Source organism: Podarcis vaucheri (assembly GCF_965113315.1).
Source record: "Podarcis vaucheri genome assembly, chromosome: 16".
In the NCBI taxonomy this organism is placed as follows: domain Eukaryota; kingdom Metazoa; phylum Chordata; class Lepidosauria; order Squamata; family Lacertidae; genus Podarcis; species Podarcis vaucheri.
Window position 1 is genome coordinate 737,901 of NC_138754.1, and position 26,302 is coordinate 764,202.

At 52.4% G+C, this 26,302-nt stretch overlaps 1 protein-coding gene across 1 annotated transcript; it reads left to right on the plus strand.

Annotated features, from left to right (window-relative positions):
- Positions 1-910: 910 nt before the first annotated feature.
- Positions 911-26,302, plus strand: CASQ1 (calsequestrin 1). The gene is made up of 11 exons (XM_082202405.1): positions 911-1,603; positions 8,906-8,990; positions 11,141-11,241; positions 12,002-12,113; positions 16,357-16,430; positions 16,700-16,830; positions 20,466-20,511; positions 21,918-21,972; positions 23,553-23,653; positions 23,911-23,985; positions 25,891-26,302. The coding sequence occupies exons 1-11, from the start codon at positions 1,361-1,363 to the stop codon at positions 26,050-26,052; spliced, it is 1,185 nt and encodes a 394-aa protein (XP_082058531.1). The 5' UTR covers positions 911-1,360; the 3' UTR covers positions 26,053-26,302.

The window sequence follows — 26,302 nt, forward strand, 5'->3', positions numbered from 1 at the left end:
GCGTGAGAAACCTGCGCCTTTTCCAGCAGGCCAACATGTCCCTCTCTCTGGCTCAACTGCCTGGAAATAAACCCGCAGTCCTCTAAGCCAAGCAGCTAGACCTCTTGAAGGCCTTCTCTCCCCCCCCCCCCTTCCAATGGGGCACAAGATGGCTTCCGCCGCAGGAGGGCTGACTTCTCCTGCGGATGGTGTCTCTGTGTGGGGACGTCGGCCGTACAGTAGCCTCCCCTGACACAAGCGAGAGGCGCTCTCCAGCGGAGCGGATCCCTTTACGCCCCGGGATGAGGACATTGTCCCTGAGACCTGGCATCCCTCCCCATGGAAGGGGTGACGTCGGCTGGCTGGAGGAAAGTGAGGAAGAGGAGGAGGAGGGGCAGGTGGGGAGGAGAGGGGCTGCAGGGAGACCATTCTCAGACCCGGACGCATCCCCAGCGCACAGCCTTATCCGACCACCTCCCGTGTAATTCAAGAACACCCAAAAGAGAGAGAGAGAGAGCGCCTTCCTTTCTGGGCCCCGTACAGTATCTCCCCCCCCAAACCCAACGCTCTCTAATTTCCCTGCCATCCGCATAAGTCCATCTTGATTTACCTCCGACTCATCGTCTCTTATTTTTAGACCTCCTCCAAGCCTCCAGGCCTTCCCACCCGGCCTCACATACCTCCCCTCCATAGTCCCCCCCCCTCCTTAATATGGCAATAAGGAGAGGCCGTCAAATATCCGCATCGGAGAGAGGGGGACCTGGCCAAGGTGAGGCCCTGGTAATAAACCAGAGGCAGGTGGTTTGGTCGGGCAGGTGAGGGTTCGGAGGCTCCCCGGCCCGGGATGCAGGTGGCTGTTGTTCAGGGCGGGGGCCCCTCCATCTCCCATATACATATATAGGCAGGGAGCAGAGGGGTGGGGTGTCTCTGGCGGGCAGTGCCAAATGCCTGGGGATAAGACAGCCCTCCGTCTCCGGGGCACCTCCCCTCCTGGCTGCTTTTATGGGCTGCCCGTTGGTCCCTGCCTTTGCTTTTGACGCCCCTCGCCCCTCGGAGAGGTTGTCGCCACCCTGACGGAGCCAGGGCCCCCCTCGGCCAACTCTCCGGGCTGCCTGCCTGTGTCAGCAAAGAACCCAGACGTCCTTGCCCCCCGGAGCCCCCTGCCCTGACAGCCGCCTTAAAGGCAAAGGCGGGAGAGGGGGAGGAAGAGGAGGAGAAGAGGGCCACCTCTCCTTCCGCAGCCGTCTTCCAGGGGCCGGGTTGACTTTCTGCGTTGCCGGGGGAAGGACGAAGGACCGGGGAGCCCAGAGGGAAGTCTCTGCTATTCAGTCTCCTTCTCTCCTTCAGTTTGGGGCTTCCTCTCCCGGGAAGGTCAGGCAGGATGAAGTGGCTTGGGGTGGCCCTCATGGCCTTGCTGCTGGCTGCCTTTGGCCCTCTGGGCCGGGGCGAAGACGGGCTGGATTTCCCCGAGTACGACGGCATCGACCGGGTCATCGACGTCAACGCCAAGAACTACAAGAACGTCCTGAAGAAGTACGAGATCCTGGCTCTGCTGTATCACGAGCCCATCGGGGACGACAAGGCATCCCAGAAGCAGTTTGAGCTGGAGGAGCTGATCTTGGAGGTAACGACCAGGGATGTGATGGAGAGAGGCGGCCGGCAGGGGGGGACAGGCGCCCCCACCCCCTAGAAACTCTTGTCCCCAAACAGCTATTTAGCAAGGAAAGGCAACAGGCAACTCAGGTTGTGGGAACGGGTGAGGTCAAGGAATTTCAGGAGCTTGGAGAACTCTGCGATTCCATCTCTGTGCTTCTAGGGCTTGGGTGGTGCAAGGGCTGGGGGGGGGGCAAAGGGGCAGATGTCCCAGGTGAATCATACTGGGGGGGTCCATGCTGTAGATCGTGGGGGAGGCTACCCAAAAGCAACGGCATTCAGCTGGTTTGCTGAGTCCTCTGATTCCTGCCGTGCTCTGTGGGAATTTCTGCCATGACGAAACCCAGCCTTCTCCTCTCTGCCCCCACACCTGCTCCCTCCCCAAACCCCAATGATGGGTGCGATGCAGCCCCCCCCCTCATCTAATCCTTGCCCTGAATCCGTCTCAGGGGAGGAGCATGGATGTGTGGAAGGAGTTCTGGAAGATCAGAGGAGTGGGCAAAGAGGGGTTGTCCCTTGTGCCCTCCACAAACGGGGGCGCTCGGCCAAATCTTTGGGTCGATTGTTGCTGGGGCTGTAATGCTGGAATCTGTGGCACTCCGCTGCCTGACCCCCCTTGCAAGGCTGTTGTTGTTGTGGGGATTCCACGAGGAAGAGGGAGAACCACACATGCCACCTTGAGCTCCGTGGAGAGAAAAATATAGGATGCAAATGCAATAAATATATAATCCTAAATCTGGGTCAATCCAACAATGAGGTTCTCCTCATTGTGTGTCTGCCTTGTGAATGGAAGGCAAGGGCAGTAAACCTCTTTATTATTATTATTTCATAAGATTTATATGCTGTTTCATTGTTTTTAATGAAAATCCCCAGGCAGTCCTTCCTGATGACCGTTTGCCCTCTGCAACCGGTCCAAGCCTAGGGCTACACCTTCGTGTGCGATACACAAGCGTGTCCTTGACGTGCGCTGCCGCAATCGCACCTCCGTGCAAATCTGGGGTGCAGAACCAGGCGAAAGAGATTGCCTCCCCCCAGGCCCAGATCCGCAAGACCCCACCCAGGGCTGCGTCCCCCTGTCCCAGACAGAGTGCCATGCGCTTCTCTCCCAAGAGAGGAGCGCAACAGCCAGGGCTAAAATTGCCATCTCCTTAATTGGCGCCTTCGGACGGCTGCAAGAACCTCCTCCTGCTGCTCTCCAGAAAGGCAGCCTTGGAATAGTTTCCTTAGGAATCTTGCCTGGGGGGCAGGAAAGCAGGGAGGGGGCCAAGGGCTGTCCAGGGAAGGGGGTGCAGCCAGCGCAGGTCAGTGGAACTTTCTAAAAATGGCCCCAAGGAAGGAGGAGGAGGGGGAAAGAGACACATTTCAGAGATGCTCTCCGTTTGGGAAGCCTCATTTTGGCATTCCTCAGACCGCAGCAACTGAGCCGGGGGGGGAGGTGTTGGGTGGCCCGAGGAGGGAGGGGTGGGGTGGGAAAAGGAGGTCAGTCAGAAGTGGGGACACTTAGGAACAGGAAACCGGGGGCCATCTGGCCTGCTGTGAAGCCAGAAGGGATCGGAAGGGTCTGGCTTAATTTTGCAATAATGGGCCATTTAGAGACAGAGGCAGAATTCAATTAGGTGTGCATCTTAATTCGGTTTCTCAACTGAATTCTCAGCTGCCAATTCACAACCTGAAAAGAAAGCGTCCTATTGGAATTCGCTCTGCTCTGAATTTTGCAATAGGGTTTTTCCAGCGAAAAACCACATCGACTGGGGTAAAAACCAGAGGAAGGAACGCAGAGAGGTAGTGTGGTGTAGTGGTCAAAGGGCTAGAGGAAGATCTGAGAGAGCAGGGTTCAAATCCCCTCTCAGCCAGGAAGCTCCCTGGAAGACCTTAGGCCAATCACAGTCTCTCGTCCGAATCTACCACAGAGGGTTGTTGTGAGGATAAAATGGAGCAGGGAGAGCTACGTGCAGGAAAAGTGGGGTAATGATAACAATAACAATAGTAATAATAATGTGCAGCAGAAATTCGCACTGAAATTGGGATGAATTTTCAGACGTTCTTTTTATTTTATTTTTTAACTGACATACTGAGGAGGAAATGCGAGGAACAGAAATTAAAATGGGAGAAAAATGGAAAAGTTTTAGAAACCAAAACTGACAAGCTGCAGCGCCGCCCCCACCTAGTGCTGTTTTGTGAAAAGACTACACAGCTTTGCATCCAGTGTGCATATGCTAATGTAGGTATAATTGCTATAATTTAAGAGCCTGGCTGCTGGATCAGCCCAAAGGGCTCCATCCAGTCCAGCCCCCTCTTCTCGTGGTGATCAGCCAGAGGCCTCAAAGGGAAATCTGTAAGCAGGATCCAGGCGCAGGAGCAACTCTCCCCTCCTGTGGTTTGCCAGCAACTGGGATTCAAAAGCAGGGCTGCCTCTGAGTGTGGAGAGCAGACCAGGAGCCACCGACGGCCCTCTCCTCCTCCGTGAATTCCTCCATTGCTCTTTGAAAGCCATCCAGGTTGGTGGCCTCCTGTGGCAGGGAGTTCCACAGTTTAACTCTGTGCTGCCTGAAGGAGGACTTCCCAGTATGTTTCTGAGCACAATTCAAAGTGTTGGGGCTGACCTTGAAAGCCCTAAACAGCCTCAGTCCAGTAGACCTGAAGGAGCATCTCCACCCCCATCATTCAGCCCAGACACTGAGGTCCAGCTCCGAGGGCCTTCTGGCGGTTCCCTCCCTGCGAGAAGCAAAGCTACAGGGAACCAGGCAGAGGGCCTTCTCGGTGGTGGCACCCGCCCTGTGAAACGCCCTCCCACCAGATGTCAAACAGATAAACAACTACCAGACTTTTAGAAGACATCTGAAGGCAGCCCTCTTCAGGGAAGTTTTTAACGTGTGACATTTTAATGTATTTTTCATCTTTGTTGGAAGCCGCCCAGAGCGGCTGGGGAAACCCAACCAGATGGGTGGGGTACAAAATTATTATTATTATTATTATTATTATTATTATTATTATTATTATTATTAAAACTTTAATAGGGAGACAACACACTTCACCCCAGGGATGACCAGGCTGCTGTCCAACTGCTGATCTGGGTTGAGGAGCAACATCAAGGGAAACACACACACACACACACACACACAGGGTCGTCCTGCTTCTTAGAGTCCCTTTATCTTTAAAGGGGACTTGGACACACAGCCCTTCAGAGACAGGACACGGGGCCTCCCTCTCTAGGCTGCCAGGGGAGGAAGGGAATTCATAGAATTGCAGAGTCGGAAGGGACCCAAAGTGTCTTCTCTTCCAGCCCCCAGCTAGACGTGGATTGTACTGGCTGGGGTTTTTCTTCTCCCAAAGGTGCTTTGATGTATAAGCCCAGCGCCTCTGTCTCAGTCTAATCCATGGCCAGATTTCGAGGGTTTTGTAAACCCTGGAAAAAGCAACAAGCCTTCAGGACCTCCTTGGTTGTGAGATGAGGCGAGGTGAGCGTTGTCCTTTGACACCAGATGGCATCTCTGATTCAGACGCCCCCCCCCCCCATGGAGCAAACAAACAAACAGGAAAGTGATGGTGAGGAGACTTCTGGACACACAGGCAGCAGCCCCCAGGTGGCACCAGGGAGGAACACAGTGCGAATTCTGAGCAGTAGAGATCTAACTCTCCTTCATTGCAGCTTTGGGGGGAAGGCATCTCCCTGTGGCTGACATCTCCAGACAGAGGGGCATTGAGTGATGCCTAATCCCATCTGATTTCTTCTGAGACAATTTATATACCACTTAATTGCAATAATCTCTAAGTGTGTACAAGGGATGAAACCCAGGGGAAACGGAATTGGCTAAAATTATTAAATCAGGCTTCAGTTAAATTGCCTGACATAGTTTATTTTTTTTAAGTCTTCAGTAAGAATCCAGGACGCAGGTGGTGCTGTGGGTTAAACCACAGAGCCTACGGCTTGCCAGTCAGAAGGTCGGCGGTTCGAATCCCTGCAACGGGGTGAGCTCCCGTTGCTCGGTCCCTGCTCCTGCCCACCTAGCAGTTCGAAAGCACATCAAAGTGCAAGTAGATCAATAGGTACCACTCCGGCAGGAAGGTAAATGGCGTTTCCGTGCGCTGCTCTGGTTCACCAGAAGCGGCTCAGTCATGCTGGCCACATGACCCGGAAGCTGTACGCCGGCTCCCTTGGCCAGTAAAGCGAGATGAGCGCCACAAGCCCAGAGTCGGCCACGACTGGACCTAACGGTCAGGGGTCCCTTTACCTTTTTAAGAAACAGAATTTCAACAGGGAGAGTGGGCCCTTGGCTAGAATTTAGGCCCACAAAGACAATTAGCCGTGGTTCCCGCAAGGGGTTGGAAGACGATTCTAGGATTCTAGAATCGCAGTGATTGGCCAAGGATGCAAGGGATCAGGCGGTCCTTGAAGTATCCTGGTCACCTATGGCCAGCCTCCCAGTTGAGTTGCATGCTGTGGGCAGACTGTCTCACCCCACTCTAGGTGCGCAGATCCCACGGCAGCTTCAGACGCTGAGCTGGGCTCCTCAGGTCTTCTGGGAAGGACACCTTCTCCTCCGCTGCCCGCCTTGAAGCCTTCTCCCCACAGAGAGACATTCCAAGGCGGCTTCCGAATGTCGTCATTGCTTCCATCCCTAAATATTCTCCTCTCCCTGGCACTAGCATTCAGAGCAGAAGGGCGATATGAATTCTGGCCGGGTTATTGGAGTCACCTTTAATAAGTTTCCCAGAACGAGGCCTGCAAGGCGGAGGCTCAAGAGATGGGGATCCCAAGGGTCATCTAGTCCAACCCCTTCTGAGAGAGACCCTTCCACTGTCAATATGTTCTTACCCACAGAATTTCCTCCTAAAGCTGAGCCCTTTCCTGTAATTTGAATCTGTTGGTTCGGGTTCCACGCTTTGTTCCTGCTATTCTTTGATTTCATGCAGCGCTGCTGCAGGGTGAAGCTGAGTTAATATTTTCATAATAATAATAATAATAATAATAATAATAATAATAATAATAATTTATTTATACCCCGCCCACCTGGCTGGGCTTTTCCAGCCACTCTGGGTGGCTTCCAACCAAATATTAAAATACAGTAATGCATCAAACATTAAAGGCTTCCCTGAACAGGGCTGCGCTCAGATGTCTTCTGAATGTCAGGTAGTTGTTGTTCTCTTTGACATCTGGTGGGAGGGCGTTCCGCAGGGCGGGTGCCACCACCGAGAAGGCCCTCTGCCTGGTTCCCTGTAACCTGGCTTCTCGCAGGGAGGGAACCGCCAGAAGGCCCTCGGAGCTGGATCTCAGTGTCCAGGCAGAATGATGGGGGTGGAGACGCTCCTTCAGGGATACAGGACTTCAGATATACTAATAGACGTTTCAGGGAGCCAATGCTGGCCAAAGACATTTTCTGCCTGAAGCCCAGTGCTAGATGGAGGGATCCAACTGTCTGACTAAGTAGCTTCCTGTGCCCATCAAGCTTAGTGATGCCAACACCGGCTGGCAGCAGCTCTGCAGGGTTTCAGAAACAGGGGACATCCTGCTGGATCCAGCCCAAGAGAGGCCTCCTAGCCCATCCTCCTGTCCTCATCACAGTGGCCAAATACCCCAGGGAACCTTGGGATCCAGATTGACTGCATCTGAAACTGGAGGCTCCATCAGAACCCAAGAAGAACCCGGATGCTGGATCAGGCCAGTGACCTGATCCTGTGCCACCCAGGTGCCTGCAGGAAGCCCCCAAGCAGAAGACCCCAGTCTCAAACCCCAACCCTATAGAAGGATCTTTACACGGTTGCCCTTTGGGATTCTGAGCTGCCAAGTATTTGCAACATGTTCTCTGTTTGGGCGGAGGCATCTGGGATCCAACACTCACTGCCTTCAATGTTTCTCAACCTTTCAGAGTTGATATTCAGCAGGATCCGGCATCCGGCATTTTGTGTTTGACGATAGCTGCCTTCCCACGGAATTCAGTGTTTGAAAACGCTTGAAACCCTGGCAGATTTTTATTTTATTTTTATTTTTTTGCTAGTTGATTGCTAGTTAGTGTATATAGGACACTGGACACTGTGCCTGAAAGGAAATTCCTGCTCTCTTTTTTAAAACAGGTGTCGAAACCGAAAAACCAAATTTCAAATGAAGGACAACTTTTTTAATTTTAGGGGGAAATTCAAACTTTTTTAAAAGAGCATCTTAGCTCAGTTTTTGCATTTTCTTACACACACACACACACACACACACACACACACACACACACCACAATTGGCTTTCAGTGCTAGATCACAGCCCCATGATGTGACAATGCCCAAGCACACCATGCCTCTGACCGTGTGCAGAGTGTGTTTTGTGCATCCCTGAGTAACCAGCCCCTCCAGCCAAAACACATCTGGGGCAGCCCGTGAGGCTTCCGAGTCAAGTGCTATGCGATTGCCGGACTTCCCTGAGCCCCAGAACCTGCCTGCTGAGAGCTTGAACTCCCTGAGGAAGGTGGACTTGGCAAGGCCGGCCCATTTGCTGGAAGGGTGCCCTGCCTAGTTTCACAGCAAAGGCCCCAACCTCTCCCCTTTTCAGAAATTACGAGCGACTCTCGGACTTTGAGAAAGTGGTGTCACTGCATCAAGTTCATCGATTTTGTTGAATTCACTAAAAAGCTTTAATTGCTCAAGGTGGCTAACACCAATAAAATCGCAGTAAAAACATAATGGGGGGGAAGAGAGGGGAAAGAAAAAACCAATTTAAAATGCAGGTTAAAATGCAATTTAAAATGCAGCCTCATTTTAAAAGTAGCCGATAGATCAAGACCATAAGGGCAGGGAAACATAAGGGTCAGACTGAATCCAAACCAAAGGCCAGGCGGAACAGCTCCATCTTGCAGGCCCTGTGGAAAGATGTCAAGTCCCGCAGGGCCCTGGTCTCTTGGGACAGAGCGTTCCACCAAGTCGGGGCCAGCGCTGAAAAGGCCCTGGCCCTGGTTGAGACCAATCTAACCACCTTGCGGCCTGGGATTTTGAATAAATGTTCCGTTTATTGTCTTGAATTCTATTCTGTTTACCTTCCTTGGTGGCTTGTGCAAACGGCTCCTTTTAAAGGGTAGGGCTGGGGGGGGGATGAGTTCATGGGACCAAGAGGAAAGATTTAGAGCCTCTGGAAAGCTCCACAGCTCGCAATGAAGACAAAAATCCAAAGAGGTGGCAAGTTTTTTCTGCAAAAAGCCAACATCCAGGCGCTTGTTCATTCCCATCTTCTCCCTCTTCTCTCTCTTTCTCTCTCTCTTCGTCTGCCTGCCCTCCTGCTGACTCTTTCTCCTAGTTAGCAGCCCAAGTCCTGGAGGAGAAGGGCGTGGGGTTTGGCCTGGTGGACGCAGAGAAGGATGCCGCGGTGGCCAAGAAATTAGGTAAGTGCCCGGCAGGGAGCAGAAGGGGGGCTGGCAATACCTCTTGGGGCAGGGAGGGTGGGTGGCAAGGAGCTGCTGGAAACCAGGGTGAGGTGGTGGGCTGGATGGGGGGGGGGAAGGTTTGCTGTGGACCAAAAGGGCATCCATCTACCTTTCCCTCCAGGAGTAAGGCTACCAGATTTTTTTTCAATGAATCCTAAGGTAAAGGTAAAGGGACCGCTGACCATTAGGTCCAATCGTGGCCGACTCTGGGGTTGCAGCCTTCATCTCGCTTCTTTGGCCGAGGGAGCTGGCGTACAGCTTCCAGGTCATGTGGCCAGCAGGACTAAGCCGAACCAGAGCAGCACACAGAAACACCGTTTACCTTCCCGCCAGAGTGGTACCTATTTATCTACTTGCACTTTGACGTGCTTTCAAACTGCTAGGTTGGCAGGAGCAGGACTGAGCAACGGGAGCTCACCCCGCCGCGGGGATTCGAACCGCTGATCTTCTGATCGGCAAGTCCTAGGCTCTGTGGTTTAACCCACAGCGCCACCCACGTCCCTCAATGAGTCCTAGGACACTTTAATTCATTAACTGCCTTTCGGAGCAGCCCCAATCCCATTCCTACTTGCATGCCAGCAGGAGGGCATGGGGATCCCACAGCTGGGAAAGGAGGCTTCCCATTGCCTAACTGAGAGATCCCTGGCGCCTCCTGTAAAGCCTCCCTTCGCAGCTGAGAGATCCCTGCTCCCTCCTGCTTGCACCCAAGGCGGGAGTTGGGCGGCTGCTCCAATAGGCAGCATGAAGCCTCCCTCCACAGCTGAGTTGCTGGACTCAGGGACGGTGGAGGCAGCCCGGAAGCTGCGTCTTTGAGCCCCTGCACCACCATCCTATGGGGACTTCGGAGCAGTTCCTGCAGCCAGCCAGAGCCACCTGCTCCGGAGGCTGCTGAGACTGCTGCCGCTGCTGCGTTTCCCGGGGACATTAGATGAAATCCAGGGACGGAATTTGTCCGGGGACTTATTCGCAAATCCGGGGACTGTCCCCGGAAACGGGGACGCCTGGTAACCCTGTCCAGGAGGGCTGCCATTTCTACACTTTCCAGAGTGGAACAACATCAGCAAGAGGCTAGACCACCAGGGGGAGAAAGGGAGTGAAGCAGGAATAGCGACAGCTCAGTGCTAGAGCAGCTGTTCTGAATGTAGAACATCCTGGGTTCAATTCTGAACAACATCTCCAGGTAGAAATCCCTGGTCCGTGCAGACAGTCCTGAGCTGGGCAGCCATACCTCTGAGTATCAAGGCAGCTTCCTATTTAAATCAACCTTTTCTTCAAAACCATGAGGACTGGAAACTTGGCTTTGGTTTTAAAGACTCAACACGTGGATGATTTCTGCCTTGCATGCAGAAGGTGCCATGTTCCATCCCCAGGGGCCTCTTCAGGTGGTGCTGGCGAAGAGCGCCTGCCTGGAAACCCCAGGAGGTGCTGCCAGGCAGTGTAAGCAGTACTGAGCGAAAGGAGCCCAGGGTCTGGCTGGCAGAAGGGAAGTTCCTGCGAAGTGTCAGTGGTGCGCCAACCACCAGGGGGCGGTAGAAGCTCAGAGATCCCTGCAAAACACCTTGAGCCATTCGTATAAACAGGATTCTAGCTCCACTGAGATGCACGGGTGCTTTGTGGAATGAGAGAGATGAGTCCCTGACCCAGAGCCTCAAGCAGCCTCTGACAAGCTGACGTCCTGCAGATGTTTTGGACTACAACTCCCATCAGCCCCTGCAGCGCCTGATTTATGGCGCAGTTCCCCAGCACAGGGCACCAAGCCAAGGGAAAACAAAATTGAGGTGATCCAAAATTGAGAAGATCCATTTTAGGGCGGCCAATCTAGACCCCGCTTAAGGGCGCCATATTACCAAAGATTACCTCAAGTCCCTGAGCTGATGGGAATTGTAGTTCAGAAGTTTTGGAGGGTGCCCGGTGGGCAAAGAGTGGCCTAGAGTGTGTGTCCCCATGGTATATGCAAGGGTGAAATAAGCCCCCTTGCCCTCCAGCTCCTCTGTCTTCTTCTTTCCTCTGCCCCACATACCTTACAGCGGGGGGTTGGGCTAGATGACCGTTGGGGGTCCCTTCTCAAGCAACAATGCTGTGATTCTATGTCTGTCTCCCCTGTGCAGGCCTGGGGGAAGAAGACAGTGTGTATGTGTTCAAGGATGATGAAATCATCGAGTACGACGGGGAGTTTTCTGCCGACACTTTGGTGGAGTTCATCCTCGATGTAAGTCCTGGGCCGCCTCCTGCCCCGCTGTGCCCCACAGCCTGCCCATATTGGCTGAAATGCCCCCCCCCCCGCCTCTCAACGCCTGGCGGGGGGGGGCCAGGGAGTCCTGCTCGCCTGGGTCAGGGGCGGAAAGGCGTGCTTGTGTGTGGACCGAACCCTGGAATTCTTTGCATGGCTGGAACGTAACTCCGTGGCTCTGCACAATTTGGTGGCCCCTGGAGGGTTGGTCATGAAGGAGTGCGGCCCTTGAGCCCCAAAAAGGCTCCCCGCCCCCACTGCAAAGCCTTAAACAGCCTGATGGCTGAACAAGTCCAGCCTCCCTGTAGGAACCAGCCAAGTTCTGAAATTGTTGGGAGCAGCCTTCCAAAGGCTTCGCTTGCTCCATTGCTAAAGCCTTGGCACTCGGATCGTTGGATAAAAAATGCTCTGGTCCGTTGGACAGTGGAAGAAGCAGCCTTGGAAGGCGGTGGGCTTTCTTTCAATACAGGGGGGTTGGACTAGATGGCCCTGGGTGTCCCTTCCAACTCTGCGATTCCATGATTTTACGACCTTCAAAGTTGTTGGGCTCTTCTTCACTGGAGGTTTCTAGACAGAGTTTGAACGGCCACCTCTCAGGGCTTCTTTGGCTGTGATTCCTGCACCGCAGGGGTTGGACTAGATGACCTGTGGAGGTCCCTTCCAACTATGATTCTGTGACTTTGGTGCTGTGGTGCCAACGGCCTTTTCCTTCCCTTTCTCCTTCTCTCTCTCCCTCCAGGTGATGGAAGACCCAGTGGAGTTCATTGAAGGGGAACATGAGCTTGAGGCGTTTGAGAATGTTGAAGACGAGCCCAAACTGATCGGCTACTTCAAGAACGAGGACTCAGAACGTAGGTGCCTCTTTGGGGCAATGGGAAAGGGGGGTGCTGGTCCCCCCAAGAGGCTCTGCTGAAACGCATCCCCTCCCCCAAACACAAACCTGTGGGAATGTTCAGGGATGCAGGAGAGGATATATTGTTCGATTATAGCCTTTCCAACTTGTGTTTACAGGGTCACAATTTAGCAGAGTAACATTCCCCCTTTTAAACTCACAGCGGATGCGTTTGCTCAGGCTCACTAAAGCCTCTAGAATAACTGTTCTGGTATTTTCCCCTTATTCCCTCATAAAAGATAAGACACGACACAGTCTTCTATAAAAGTATAAAAAGAGTTTACTCACTCACATTCTGTTCACAATCGGGTCCCAGAAGGCAGACTTAGCTTAGAAAAGTTACATACACCTGGAAACTATCTCATAAGGAGACAGTCCCTTTGTCCTCTCTTGGCTGGAGGCCAATGAAAATAGGGACAGCCTAAGGAAAAGTAGGGGGTGCGGGTAGCGCTGTGGGTTAAACCACTGAGCCTAGGACTTGCCAATCAGAAGGTCGGTGGTTCGAGTCCCTGTGACGGGGTGAGCTCCCGTTGTTTGGTCCCTGCTCCTGCCAACCTAGTAGTTCAAAAGCATGAAGTGCGAGTACAGTGGTACCTCGGGTTACATATGCTTCAGGTTACAGACGCTTCAGGTTACAGACTCCGCTAACCCAGAAATAATACCTTGGGTACTTTGCTTCAGGATGAGAAGAGAAATTGTGCTCCGGCGGCGCGGCAGCAGGAGGAGGCCCCATTAGCTAAAGTGGTGCTTCAGGTTAAGAACAGTTTCAGGTTAAGAACGGACCTCGGGAACGAATTAAGTACTTAACCCAAGGTACCACTATTGGGAAGGTAAACGTCGTTTCCGTGCGCTGCTCTGGTTCGCCAGAAGCGGCTTAGTCCTGCTGGCCACATGACCCGGAAGCTGTACGCCGGCTCTCTCGGCCAATAAAGTGAGATGAGCGCTGCAACCCCAGAGTCGTCCGCGACTGAACCTAACGGTCAGGGGTCCCTTACCCTTTTAAGGAAAAGTAGGACATTCCAGGATCAAATCAGAAACTGGGTCTGGTATCTCTAAACCAGGGATGTCCCTGGAAAATAGGGAGACTGGGAAGGTCTGCTGCTTAAAGGCCTCCAGGGAGGGAGATTCGGCCGCCTTCCGAGGGAGTTTGCTCCACTGCTCCAAGGTAGACTGCTCCTTCTCCTGGAGGGACTACTCCACCATCACAGACCTATCCTTCCGCTGGTTCTGCAGCTGTGGCTTTTCTCCGGGAGAGACACAGCCCTGGACGAGACACGCAGTGCTGTGCATCCGCCGCCTTGCTGCGCGGGTGCTTTTTTAAGAAACAGAACACAGCCCGGAGTTAAAAGTTTGCAGATTTGCGCGGATGCCTCGTGTGCTCCCAGACAGCTCCTGTCAGCCCCCCCCCCCTGTCTCCCGCCAGTCCCTGCTTCGGGGCCGGAAGCCCCACGACCAGCTGACACCCGCATTAAACCAGCTTAACATGTCAGCCCTGTGACCCATCACGGCTCGGCGGAGAGGGAGAAGCGGCCGCTCTCTCGCCTGGGCGGAAAGCCTGGTGTGGGGACGCAGATCCTCTCTCGGGAAACTGGGACACGGGGCTGCCCTTGAGGGCCTGGTCTGGGGGCAAAGCTCTGCGGCTGGGCGGCTGATGGGGACCGGCAAGTGCAGGACTTGAGAACTGGGAGGGACTCTAAGGACCATCTAGTCCAGCCCCCAGCAACGCAGCAATCCAGCGCTCCAAAAACTGCTGCTCAGCCGGGCTCAAGGTTCTTGCATTCATTCAAAGTCTGGGTCCAGGATGCTTCAAGGACTGCCTGGTCCAGAGGTTCCCAACCCCCCGCAATGTCCTATAAACTCAACCCCAATCGCCTGCCACTACCCTATAAGAAGCATTATTCATAATAATAATAATAATAATAATAATAATAATTTATTTGTACCCCGCCCCTCTGGTTGGGTTTCCCCAGCCACTCTGGGCGGCTTCCAACAAAGATGAAAAATACATTAAAATGCCACACATTAAAAACTTCCCTAAACAGGGCTGCCTTCAGAGGTCTTCTAAATGTCAGGTAGTTGTTTATCTCTTTGACATCTGGTGGGATGGCGTTGCACAGGGCGGGTGCCACCACCGAGAAGGCTGGTTCCCTGTAGCTTTGCTTCTTGCACTGAGGGAACCGCCAGAAGGCCCTCGGATCTGGACCTCAGTGTCCGGGCAGAACGATGGGGGTGGAGATGCTCCTTCAGGTCTACTGGGCAGAGGCGGTTTGCAGAATAGCGGTTTGCATGTCCCACTAAGGCAGTGGTTTTCAACCAGTGTGCCATGCTACCCTGGGGTGCCTTGAATGGTGGCCAGGGGTGCCGTAGGCAACACTGACTTCTGTCCCTCTTTCCTTCCCTCTCTCCTCTGATACCCTCTTGCATCTCTGCCTCCTAACAACCTACACAGCTGTTTGTTGCAGCATCCCTGTCTACAAGCTCCCCAGGCGAATACTGGCTCTGGGGCTGGCCAGGGGTGCTTCCCAGGCCTGTGTGAGGAAGGAGGCACCTCTCTTTGGGGCAGTGGGGGGGGTGTAGCGGCTGCCCAGAGGACTCCCAAGGGGAGGGGAGAGAAGGCGGGGGGAACCCTCCACAAGGGAGGGTGTTCAGAAAAGGGTGAGGGGCTGCCAGCTCTGCAGGCAAGGGGGGAGCTAACTGGGCTCCTGAGACCCCCAGGGGTGCTGCAGAAAGAAGGTACAGTGGTACCTCGGGTTACATACACTTCAGGTTACAGACGCTTCAGGTTACAGACTCTGCTAACCCAGAAATATTACCTTGGGTTAAGAACTTTGCTTCAGGATAAGAACAGCAATCGTGCTCCGGCGGCAGCAGGAGGCCCCATTAGCTAAAGTGGTGATTCAGGTTAAGAACAGTTTCAGGTTAAGTACAGACCTCTGGAACGAAAAAAACACCTGGATGTACATTTCCAGAATGCAAGATACAGTGGTACCTTGGGTTACAGATGCTTCAGGTTACATACGCTTCAGGTTACAGACTCCACTAATCCAGAAATAGTACCTCGGGTTAAGAACTTTGCTTCAGGATGAGAACAGAAATCGCACAGCGGCAGTGGGAGGCCCCATTAGCTAAAGTGGTGATTCAGGTTAAGAACAGTTTCAGGTTAAGAACGGACCTCCGGAACGAATTAATTACTTAACCCGAGGTACCACTGTAGTTGGTTAAGGGACCTGTGGTCTCAAAAAGGTTGGAAAACTCTGCACTAAGGTAATAACACAGTAAAATTCAGCAATCCATTGCACATCTATTCAAAACCCGATTCAAATGATTTAATTTGCAAAATGGATGGACCGGTTCCTGTGAGGCCAGCTTTCCAAAGTCTGAGATTGATTTATACCTCCAGTGACGCCCCCACCCCATTGGCTCTTAGCTCCCCCCACAGGTAATCCCACTGCCAGGTTCTTAGGGGTATTTGGCTCCTGTGATAACAGGATGCTGGGGTAGAGGGGAGATTGAAGGGGCTGGACTAGAGAACCCAGGGGTCCCTTCAAACTCTATGATGCTTTGTTGTTTAGTCGTTGAGTTGTGTCCGACTCTTCATGGACCAGAGCAGGCCAGGCCCTCCTGTCTTCCGCTGCCTCCCTCATGCTGGTCACTTCGAGAACACTGTCCCACCATCTCGTCCTCTGCCGTCCCCTTCTCCTTGTGCCCTCCATCTTTCCCTACATCAGGGTCTTTTCCAGGGAGTCTTCTCTTCTCATGAGGTGGCCAAAGTACTGGAGCCTAAGCTTCAGGATCTGTCCTTCCAGGGAGCACTCAGGGCTGATTTCCTTCAGAATGGAGAGGTTGGGTCTTCTTGCAGTCCATGGGACTCTCCAGAGTCTCCTCCAGCACCAGAATTCAAAAGCATCCATTCTTTGGCGATCAGCCTTCTTTATGGTCCAGCTCTCACTTCCATACATCACTACTGGGAAAACCAGAGCTTGAACTATACGGACCTTTGTCAGCAAGGTGATGTCTCTGCTTTTTAAGCATCTATGATGCTACAATGGCCTGATCTTCTTATGTTCTGATCGTAGATATTAATAATAATATCAGCCCAAGGCAGGCAGGAACCCCTCACTCACCCCCACACCCAGCAGCCTTTCGGGCTTTGCCACCCCGGAAACAAGGCGCTGCTGATCCCATTATCTCCCCCTTTCCAGATTTCAAGGCCTACGAAGACGCGGCTGAGGAGTTTCACCCCTACATCGATTTCTATGCCACCTTTGACAGCAAGGTACGTAGCTGGCCACAAACGCCACCTCACTTTTGCAGACAGCAGGACAGCAAAGGATGTGTTCCTTGTGTTGGAAGGAAGCTTGCAAGTTGCAGTGGGGGGGGGCATTGTGGCGTGAGAAGTTAGGAGGGGGGCAGATTGCAAGTTTCCCAACAGGAGAACCAACACACCTAAGAAATTGATTCCTGCTTTGCAGAGGGTTGGGCTAGATGACCGCTGGGGGTCCCTCTGCAATTCTAGGACTCCATCCCTCTCTCTCCCCATCGCAGGTTGCAAAGAAGTTGTCTCTGAAACTGAACGAGATCGACTACTATGAGCCTTTCATGGAGGAACCGGTCACGATCCCAGACAAACCCAACAGCGAGGAAGAAATTGTCCAGTTTTTGGAGGAGCACAAGAGGTGAAGAGAAATTGGGGAGGGGGGAGGGGGGAATTGGAGGAGGGAGAGCCCCCCCCCGCCGCCCCCTTCCTGGCTCTAGACAGAGGCACACACACACACACACACACACACACAAACACTCTGAAACGGCAACTGCTGTGGATGGGGAGGAGAGTCATCCGTTGCCATGGCAGCAGCAACACCAAAGTCCTTCTCCTGCTGCCATGGCAACGGCACATTTATTGGCTGAGACTCCAAGCCCCAAACGGAGAAATCTTTGCAAACAGGGGCTGGGGGGGGGAGGGAGAGATGCGTTTCGCTGGGCAGGGGGGGCGCAAAAGATGGCATTGCTGTCCATCACAAGCATCCCCCAGCCAGGCCTCTTGCCGTCAACCCTGGCTGGCAGCAGCAGTCAGGCGGGAGGGGGCCAGTCCCAGTCCTGCTTGGAGATGCTTTCGGGAATGGAAGGGACCTGTGTGGTACCAGTCCTTCCCGTTTATATGCGGAGAAGACGGCTGGGCTGGCTGCTGAGCTGGAGATCGGGGAGGCGGCGTCCTGGGGGTCCCCTAAGGACAGCCAGCTGGTTTCTGGGGCTCAGGAAACAGGTCGCGCCTGCAGCTCCGGCGCCCGGCGGAGGGTCCTGAGCGGCGGTCCCTGCACTGCACGACCCTCGGCGTCTCTTCCACATCCTCCACCCTGCAATTCTGCCAGAGCAATAGCCCCGTGGGCGAACGGGGAATGAGGCAAAATGGCAACCAGTCGCCCTGGGGATGTTTCAGAAGCCCATGCATGCCAAAGACCTAGGAGAAAAATCCCCTCTCAAATCATCCCCTCTCTTCCCCCCCAACTGCCACCCCCATCGCCACCAGGGCGCTTATGGGGAGGCCTACCCCCCCACCCAAGCTCCCCTCTGCTCTGCTGCAGATGTTTCCGCTGACCCTAATCCCCTGGGATTAACCGGGAGGTTTCCTAACCCCAATCCCTCTCCTCCCAGGAGACCTCAGCCCTGGCACAAACAGGGCGCATTTTGTGGCATAAATCCCCTTCTCTGTCCTGGGGAGGGGAGCGGGGTGGTGTCCCTCGCCTTTTGCACCCCTTTCCTTCCCCCTCCTCATTTTGGGGGTGCTGTTGATGCGCTTCACGCCCCTGTTTCTCAGGCACTCCCCCCGCCCGCCCCTCCCCATGGCATCTCCATCCAGCTGCTTCTCACATCGGGCCGACGAGGGGCTGCGCGGTTGCTATGGCAGCCTGGCCTTTGCGATTCGCTCACGGGACCGGATTAGGCCTGTTTTGCACAGCGATGCTTCTCCGGCTCTCATCCCTGGCATTATCCCTGAACCTCGCTCTGACCCCAAACTGACTCCCCCCCCCCTCCCCCTTGGCTACCTGCGTCAAAAGGATTTGCTCAGGCTTCTAAGGCTGCGAACACACCCAAATGCGTTTTAAAAGCACGTTTTGCGGGTATGGGGTCTTTCGTGAGAATATAAGGAGAGGCTGGGGGCTGGATCAGGCCAAAGGGGGCCCATCGGGTCAGGCCTCCTGTTCTCACAGTGGCCGAATAGATGCCCTAAAGGGAAATCCGTAAGCAGGACTCGAACACAAGATCAACTCTCCCCTCCAGCAACTTGTGCTCAGAAGTATCTCTGCCTCTGACTGAGGAGGCCGAGTACAGCCGTCCTGGCTAGGAGCCACAAATCGTCTCCTCCTCCATAAATTTGTCTCATCCTCTTTTAAAGCCATCCAGATTTGTGGCCGTTGTGGCAGGGAGTTCCACAGTTTAACTATGTGCAGCGTGAAGAAGGACTTTTCTTTTATCAGTTCTGAGTCTTCCGACACTTAGCCTGATTGGATGCCCCCCCCAGCACTGGTGTTATGGGTGGGGGGGGTGGAAAAGAAGAAGAGAAGAGTTTGGATTTGATATCCCGCTTTATCACTCCCCTTCAGGAGTCTCAAAGCGGCTGACATTCCCCTTTCCCTTCCTTCCCCACAACAAACACTCTGGGAGGTGAGTGGGGCTGAGAGACTTCAGAGAAGTGTGACTGGCCCAAGGTCACCCAGCAGCTGCAGGTGGAGGAGCGGAGACGCAAACCCGGTTCCCCAGATTACGAGTCCACCACTCTTAACCACTACACCACACTGGCTCTCCCCTCCATCCACTTCCTCCAGGCCATGTATAAAATCATAGAATTGTAGGGAGGGACCCTGATGGTCATCTTGTCCATGGGTAGGCAAACTAAGGCCCGGGGGCCGGATCCGCCCCAATCGCCTTCTAAATCCGGCCTGCAGACGGTCCAGGAATCAGCATGTTTTTACATGAGCAGAATGTGTCCTTTTATTTAAAATGCATCTCTGGGTTATTCGTGGGGCATAGGAATGCGTTCATTTTTATTATTTTTTTCAAAATATAGTCTGGCCCCCCGACAAGGTCTGAGGGACCCCCGAAAAAGTTTGCTGGCCCCTGAAATTTCTAGTCCAACCTCCTGTGGTGCAATAATTTTACCCAGGCTGGCCCCCCCATGAGGCAAGTTGAGGCAAGCGCCTCAGGCAGCAGAATCCACAGGGGCAGCAGACCCAGCCTCCAAGGGATCCATTGGCTGCCGCTGCTGTTCCTGCTGCCTCCTTAGCCCCCCCCCAAGACCACCTCTGCTGCAAGCTCTCAGCCAATAGGAGGCACTGGGGGTCTCCTTCCACCCTTGCAAATGATGTACATCTTTATCCCCCACCTGTCCCTGATGTAGATCTTCACTCGCCAGCGTGGTGTAGTGGTTAAGAGCGGTAGTCTCGTAATCTGGGGAACCGGGTTTGCATCTCCGCTCCTCCACCTGCAGCTGCTGGGTGACCTTGGGCCAGTCACACTTCTCTGAAGTCTCTCAGCCCCACTCACCCCACAGAGTGTTTGTTGTGGGGGAGGAAGGGAAAGGAGAATGTGAGCCGCTTTGAGACTCCTTAAAGGTAAAGGAACCCCTGACCATTAGGTCCAGTTGTGGCCAACTCTGGAGTTGTGGCGCTCATCTCGCTTTATTGGCCGAGGGAACCAGCGTTCAGCTTCCGGGTCACGTGGCCAGCATGACTAAGCCGCTTCTGGCAAACCAGAGCAGCGCACGGAAACGCCATTTACTTTCCCGCCGGAGTGGTACCTATTTATCTACTTGCACTTTGACGTGCTTTCAAACTGCTAGGTCGTCAGGAGCAGGGACCGAGCAACGGGAGCTCACCCCGTCGCGGGGATTCGAACCGCCGACCTTCCGATCGGCAAGCCCAAGAGACTTGGTGGTTTAGACCACAGCGCCACCTGCGTCCCTATATAACCGCTGAGTTGTGGCTTCTTCTCTCCCCTCCCATGGCTCATTTTTGGTCTTCTCCAAACTCGCATGCATAGCCTAACCAAACAGCTTTCCGGTCCGGCAAAGGTCTTTGCCACCCACTCACAGCCCCAGGATTTTTGCTGACATCTGCAGATTGGGTTAACTGAAAGATGAGGATCTGATGGTTCCTTCTGATGATTAACAGGATTTTGCAAGGCAGTGTTGGAGGGGATCTTACTGGATTTCAACAGAAGCTGCACTGAAGATAATTAGTACCAGGAGCCTTAAAGAAGTTTGTGTGTGTTTTCCCCTCTTCCTCAAACTCTCTCTTCTGCCCCTCTTGTCTTACAGGCCCACACTGAGGAAGCTCCAGCCAGAAAGCATGTATGAGACTTGGGTACGTCTAGGGGAAGCCCGGGGGGGGGGAGAAAGAGGAAAGCCTCTGGAATTCTCTGCCTCCAAACCTGTCCCTGGATTTTGGAGTTTCAGATTTCCTGGAGTGCTTCTGCAGATGCGTTGCTGATGGTCCTCACACCCCCCCACCCTTAGCTGGAAGCAGAAATAATGTGAGGATTTCAGACAGCATTTATATCATGCAGCAATGCCCTTCCCTGTAGCCAAGATCTTTCTAACAATGTCTGCTCACAAGTATAAACAGAACTGATTTTCCATTAAGGAGTTGGGTGGAATTGAGCAAGACGTATGAGTGATTCAGTATTCCACCAGCTGCCTAACTCCCCCACAGGTGAGAAAACGGACAGGGGGCAATTCAGAGAAGATATTTTCAAGGGGAAATTGACCACTTATTCCCCCAGCCAGTACAAATGCCAAACTTTCTTTGGTTTTGTAATTTTATGATGATTTTAATGATTTCATTGTCTGCCCCCATGCTATTTGTTTAATGAGCTGGAAATTGAGAAATACCAAGATGTCTTGTATTTTTGTGACTTTTGTTTTCTCTGTGTGTTTGCCTTTCTTCCGCCACTGCACCACCAAGGTGCATTGATAAAACACAGTGATCTTGAGGCCATTGTAAGCGAGATGCCTGCAGCCTCGTTCATTCAGAAAAACGTATACCCAGCCACCCCACCCAGCTATTCACCAAGCGGCCTCACCATAAATAATTCACCCTGGTGCAAACAGAACAAAAGCAGCAACTTTATGCAAACTGATACTGCTGTGTTGGCCAGCTGGAAATGACCAACTTCCTTTTGTTCTGAACTCATGGATTTTCGTTCCAGCTCTCCCTTCACCCTACGGACGTAGGTGACAAAACCTTCCCGAAGGTCGTCATCAAGTTGCAGACGTGTCCCTCGAAAAATCTCCCTGTTGTTGTGGGAAAGTGCCCGTCACCAAGGAGTTTTTCCGCGAAGGACAGTTGTACTTGAGAGTCACTGTGAAGAGCACCGAGTGGCTAGTGCCTGGGATGTCACCGATTCCTATGCATGCTCCTGCACAACTTGCGTTCCTTGCAACAGGACTTGCATAGGGGAGTTGCCATGGGGCCTTGTGGTCAGTGTCTTTACCACTGGTAAGACAGCTGCCACGAGCTGGGATGCCGGAGAATTCTGACATAAATGAAAACGGGAGCTGAAATTGCAAATGTTTGGTGGAAATTGGTCCGGCAAATACAGGAACAGAGCTTTGAGTCCTAGTCGGGATTTGAACTCTGATCTCCCAGGTCCTCCAACCTCCATACCACATTGACTCTTGATACACGGCAGAATAGAAAGCTATGCTTTCTTACATTCCCTGCTAGTGAGTAACGTCTCTCTCTCTCTCCCTCTCTCTTTGTCCTTCCAGGAGGATGATATAGATGGCATCCATATTGTTGCTTTTGCAGAGGAAGACGACCCTGGTGAGTTGCCCCTACAGAGAACTGAGAGCAGAGCTTCGTGGCCACGGGGGGGGGGGGCTTGCCTGCAGTCTCCATTCTCTTCCCCAATGGTCATTTCCCCATCTTTCCACATCTACAGTAACTAAAAAACCAGGAAAGGAACGTGGTAAATATTACATCAGAAGGGGACATTCAAAACATATCATAAAAACACATCCAAACTAATAATTGAAAGAAACTGAGGAAGAACTAGGAGAGTTCGTGCTCCATTGTGCTGCCTGGAACAGAATTAAAATAGTATAGAAGCTGATTGTCAGTCTTGCCATCAACAGACATCTCCTGCAGAGAGTGTTTGCCCACATTCCACAGCTGCAATACCGATAATATATTTATATTTGCCAGTAGCCAACCCAGTTTTCCCTGGCTTGCACTACAGTCCCTCAAAACAGGATAATTAAAAAGGTGAGCCTTTGGGTTTCTTTAACAGAGCACCTGAACCAGCAGTGGGTCTTGCCTTCTGCATCTCCAGAAACACAAAACTTTAGCTTGCTCTGAGTACAAAGGGAGCACTCTTATTCCACTTTAACAGTCATGGCTTCCCCCGAAAACCCCTGTCATGTGGTGAAAGAGTACTCTAAGCCCGTGGCGTGGATGTGGAAACTGCAGCAGCCTTCCTAGAGAGGAAATGATTTTGATGGAGAAGTTTGATAAAATCTATCAAGCAATTCTCCTGCCCGTAACTGGGGCAGATTTTGCCACGAGACTCTTTGGATTCCGGCTGTCTCTCTTTGCTGTTATCATACTGGAGCCCCATGGATGCCTCGTGGGGAGGCAGGAGCCATGAAACTGGGTTGAAATAGTGGCTCTGTTTAGGAAGGGCAAGGATGGATGGGGTGGGCCTTGATTTGTGGGGGGAAGCCTTGGCACAGGAAAGCTGGAAGAGCCTGGCTGCCCTCTCACCTCTGTGGGAATGTCCAGGGATGCAGGAGAGGACATATTGTTTGATTATAGCCTTTCCAAATTGTGTTAACAAGTTCACAATTTAGCAGAGTAACATTCCCCTTTTTAAACTTGCAGTGGATGCGTTTGCTCAGGCTGACTAAAGCCTCTAGAATAACTGTTCTGGTATTTTCCCCTTATTCCCTCATAAAAGATAAGACACGACACAGTCTTCTATAAAAGTATAAAAAGAGTTTACTCACTCACATTCTGTTCACAATAGAATCCCAGAAGGCAGACTTAGCTTAGAAAAGTACCATACACCTGGAAACTATCTCCTAAGGAGACAGTCCCTCTGGAAGCCAAGAGGGCATCTTTGGCTAAGCAGATGTTGCTTCTTTGATGCATGTAGTCAAAGAGAGAGAGATGGCTGCCCTGCCCTGTGCTTTTGTCGTTACCTGCACAGGTGAGGCCACGCCCACCTCTAGTCACATGCAGAGGAAGTCTGTCCCAGCCCAGAAGGAAACAGGAGGTTTACCTGCTGGCTGGACAAACATTCCTCCCCAGGTGTAAACATGTTCACTCTAGGAATGTTGTACTTGACTGCTCTTGTGTTTCACATCCCACAACCTCCCTCTCTCCTCAACACTTTCTGGCCACAGATGGTTATGAGTTCCTGGAAATCCTGAAGGATGTTGCCCAAGACAACACAGACAACCCAGACCTCAGTATCATCTGGATCGACCCCGAAGACTTTCCACTGGTGAACAGGCAATTGTGCTCTTTATTGGGGGTGGGGGGTGGCTGTCAAGGACGCCATGGCTTGTTCTTGCTGCTATGGCCCCCACCAATGCCCCCCAAAGTTGGATTAGACCCATTTCTTGGAAGAAAGCCACTATTGATGGCCAGTGTCCCCACAACCACTTTGTGTCCCCACTCACCCTCCGCAAAATCGGATGCTGCACGTGCCTGAAAGTCTTTGTGGACCCTCATTCCCCCTTCTCTCTCTCTCTCTCTCAGCTGATTCCCTACTGGGAGAAGACTTTTGACATTGACCTGTCCCGGCCTCAGATTGGCGTCGTCAACGTAACGGACGTAAGTGACCACGGGCACGGGAGACGCGGGCACTTCTGCCACTGTTGTGAAGCCCAAACCGGGCGCATGCCTCTTGAGAACAACGCTTTTGTAGAATTTGTAGAAAAGTGTTTCTGAATTCCCAGGTGGGAAATTCAGCAGTTGTATGGCAAACAAGAGGGACGCGGGTGGCGCTGTGGGTTAAACCACGGAGCCTAGGACTTGCCAATCAGAAGGCTGGCGGTTCAAATCCCCGCAACAGGGTGAGATCCCGTTGCTCGGTCCCTGCTCCTGCCAACCTAGCAGTTCGAAAGCACATCAAAGTGCAAGTAGATAAATAGGTACCGCTCCAGCGGGAAGATAAACGGCGTTTCCATGCGCTGCTCTGGTTCGCCAGAAGCGGCTTAGTCCTGCTGGCCACATGACTCGGAAGCTGTATGGCGGCTCCCTCAGCCAATAAAGCAAGATGAGCACCGCAACCCCAGAGTCTGTCACGACTGGACCTAAGGGTCAGGGGTCCCTTTACCTTTATGGGAAACAAGCTTTGGACACCCCCTGTTTCTGAAAGCCCCCATAATAAATAAATAAATTCCCAATACTCAATGAAGCAACATTTTAAGTTTCCTGCCTTCAAGCCCTCTCCCCTTCTTTCAGATAGCTCTGCTCTAGACAGCGACAGGGGTCAAGACGTCCATGTAGGCAGGGGGTGGGAAGTTATGGGGGAAATGTTATCTGAGAAAGAGCCCCGGAGCCCCCTCAGTCACCTGCTGCGTGTTCCCTTGATACCAGGGATGAATCAAACACAAAGTGTTTTGTGATTCCTGCGTTGTGGGGGTTGGACTAGATGGCCCCATGGGGTGCCTTGCAACTCTATAGTTCTGCGATTCTATAAATTTTTCCACAGTCTTGGGAAAGCTCAGGGGTGGGGGTGGGGTAAACAAAATGTCATACACATTTTACCCCCCCCAAAAAAAAAACATATCCTTCACTATATCCTATGTCCTTTTTTATATTCAGAACAGATACAGTGGTCCATTGGTTCTTAAACTTAATCCATTCCAGAAGTCTGTTCCAAAACCAAAGCGTTCCAAAACAAGGGCACGCTTTTCCATAAAAATGCAAAATGGATTAATCCGTTCCAGACTTTTAAAAACAACCCCCAAAACAGCAATTTAACATGGATTTTACTATCTAACGAGACCATCGATCCATAAAATGAAAGCAATAAACAATGTACTGCAGTCACACAATCAATCAATCAATCAGTAGCTGAACTGGGTTCCACACAGTCACAGAAACAAAACAAAAAGAGCCACAGAAACAAAAATGCAAAATAAATAGCAGAAACAGACAGACCTCAGCGTAACACTCAAAACAGAAGCATAACACTCAAAATAGAGCATGTTCGGCTTCCGAAAAAAGTTCTCTTACAGTGTTTGGGTTCCAAGTTGTATGAGTACCAAAGCATTTGAGAACCACTGTAAATGTAAAGTATTTAACCTGCACTAATAATAATAATAATAATAGTAATAATAATAATAATAAATTATTTGTACCCTGCCCATTTGGTTGGGTTTCCCCAGCCACTCTAGGCAGCTTCCAACAAAGACCAAAAATACACTAAAATGTCACACATAAAAAACTTCCCTGAACAGGGCTGCCTTCAGATGTCTTCTAAAAGTCAGAGAGTTGCTTATTTCCTTGACATCTGATGGGAGGTCGTTCCACAGGGCGGGTGCCACCACCAAGAAGGCCCTCTGCCTGGTTCCCTGTAGCTTTGCTTCTTGCAGTGAGGGAACCACCAGAAGGCCCTCGGAGCTGGACCTCAGTGTCCAGGCAGAACGATGGGGGTGGAGACGCTCCTTCAGAACATCACAAATCAATAGGATGATCTCCAGCTGAATTTTACATCCCCCCCCCCGCCAGGCTGACAGCATATGGCTGGAGATGGACGACGAGGATGACCTGCCATCCACAGAGGAGTTGGAAGACTGGATTGAGGATGTGCTGGAAGGAGAGATCAACACAGAAGACGACGACGACGACGATGATGATGACGATGATGACGATGATGATGACGACGACTAGAGGCTCCTGTTCTTCATGGAAGGCGGACCCTGCCTGTTGAGGTCCACCTGCGTCACACCTGTCCCCAGAGTGTCCCTCGGGGGCCGCAGTGCCAGGCGCCTCTGGCCGACGCGAAATTCAACGCTTTGCCACCAGACCCTAGCAAGAACGTATTTTTATATTGATCCTATTTAAGTCAAGGGCCCCCACCCTGTGCTGAACCCCATGTGTCCCCCCCCGGGACCCCGCTCTGCCCTCTGCCAGCGCAGGG

Coding starts and splice junctions, on each gene's coding strand:
- CASQ1 (XM_082202405.1), top strand. CDS start 1,361: ATGAAGTGGCTTGGGGTGGCCCTCATGGCCTTGCTGCTGGCTGCCTTT. Junction 16,431..16,699: donor ATGCCACCTTTGACAGCAAG/GTACGTAGCTGG, acceptor TCCCCATCGCAG/GTTGCAAAGAAGTTGTCTCT. Junction 20,512..21,917: donor AAAGCATGTATGAGACTTGG/GTACGTCTAGGG, acceptor TTGTCCTTCCAG/GAGGATGATATAGATGGCAT.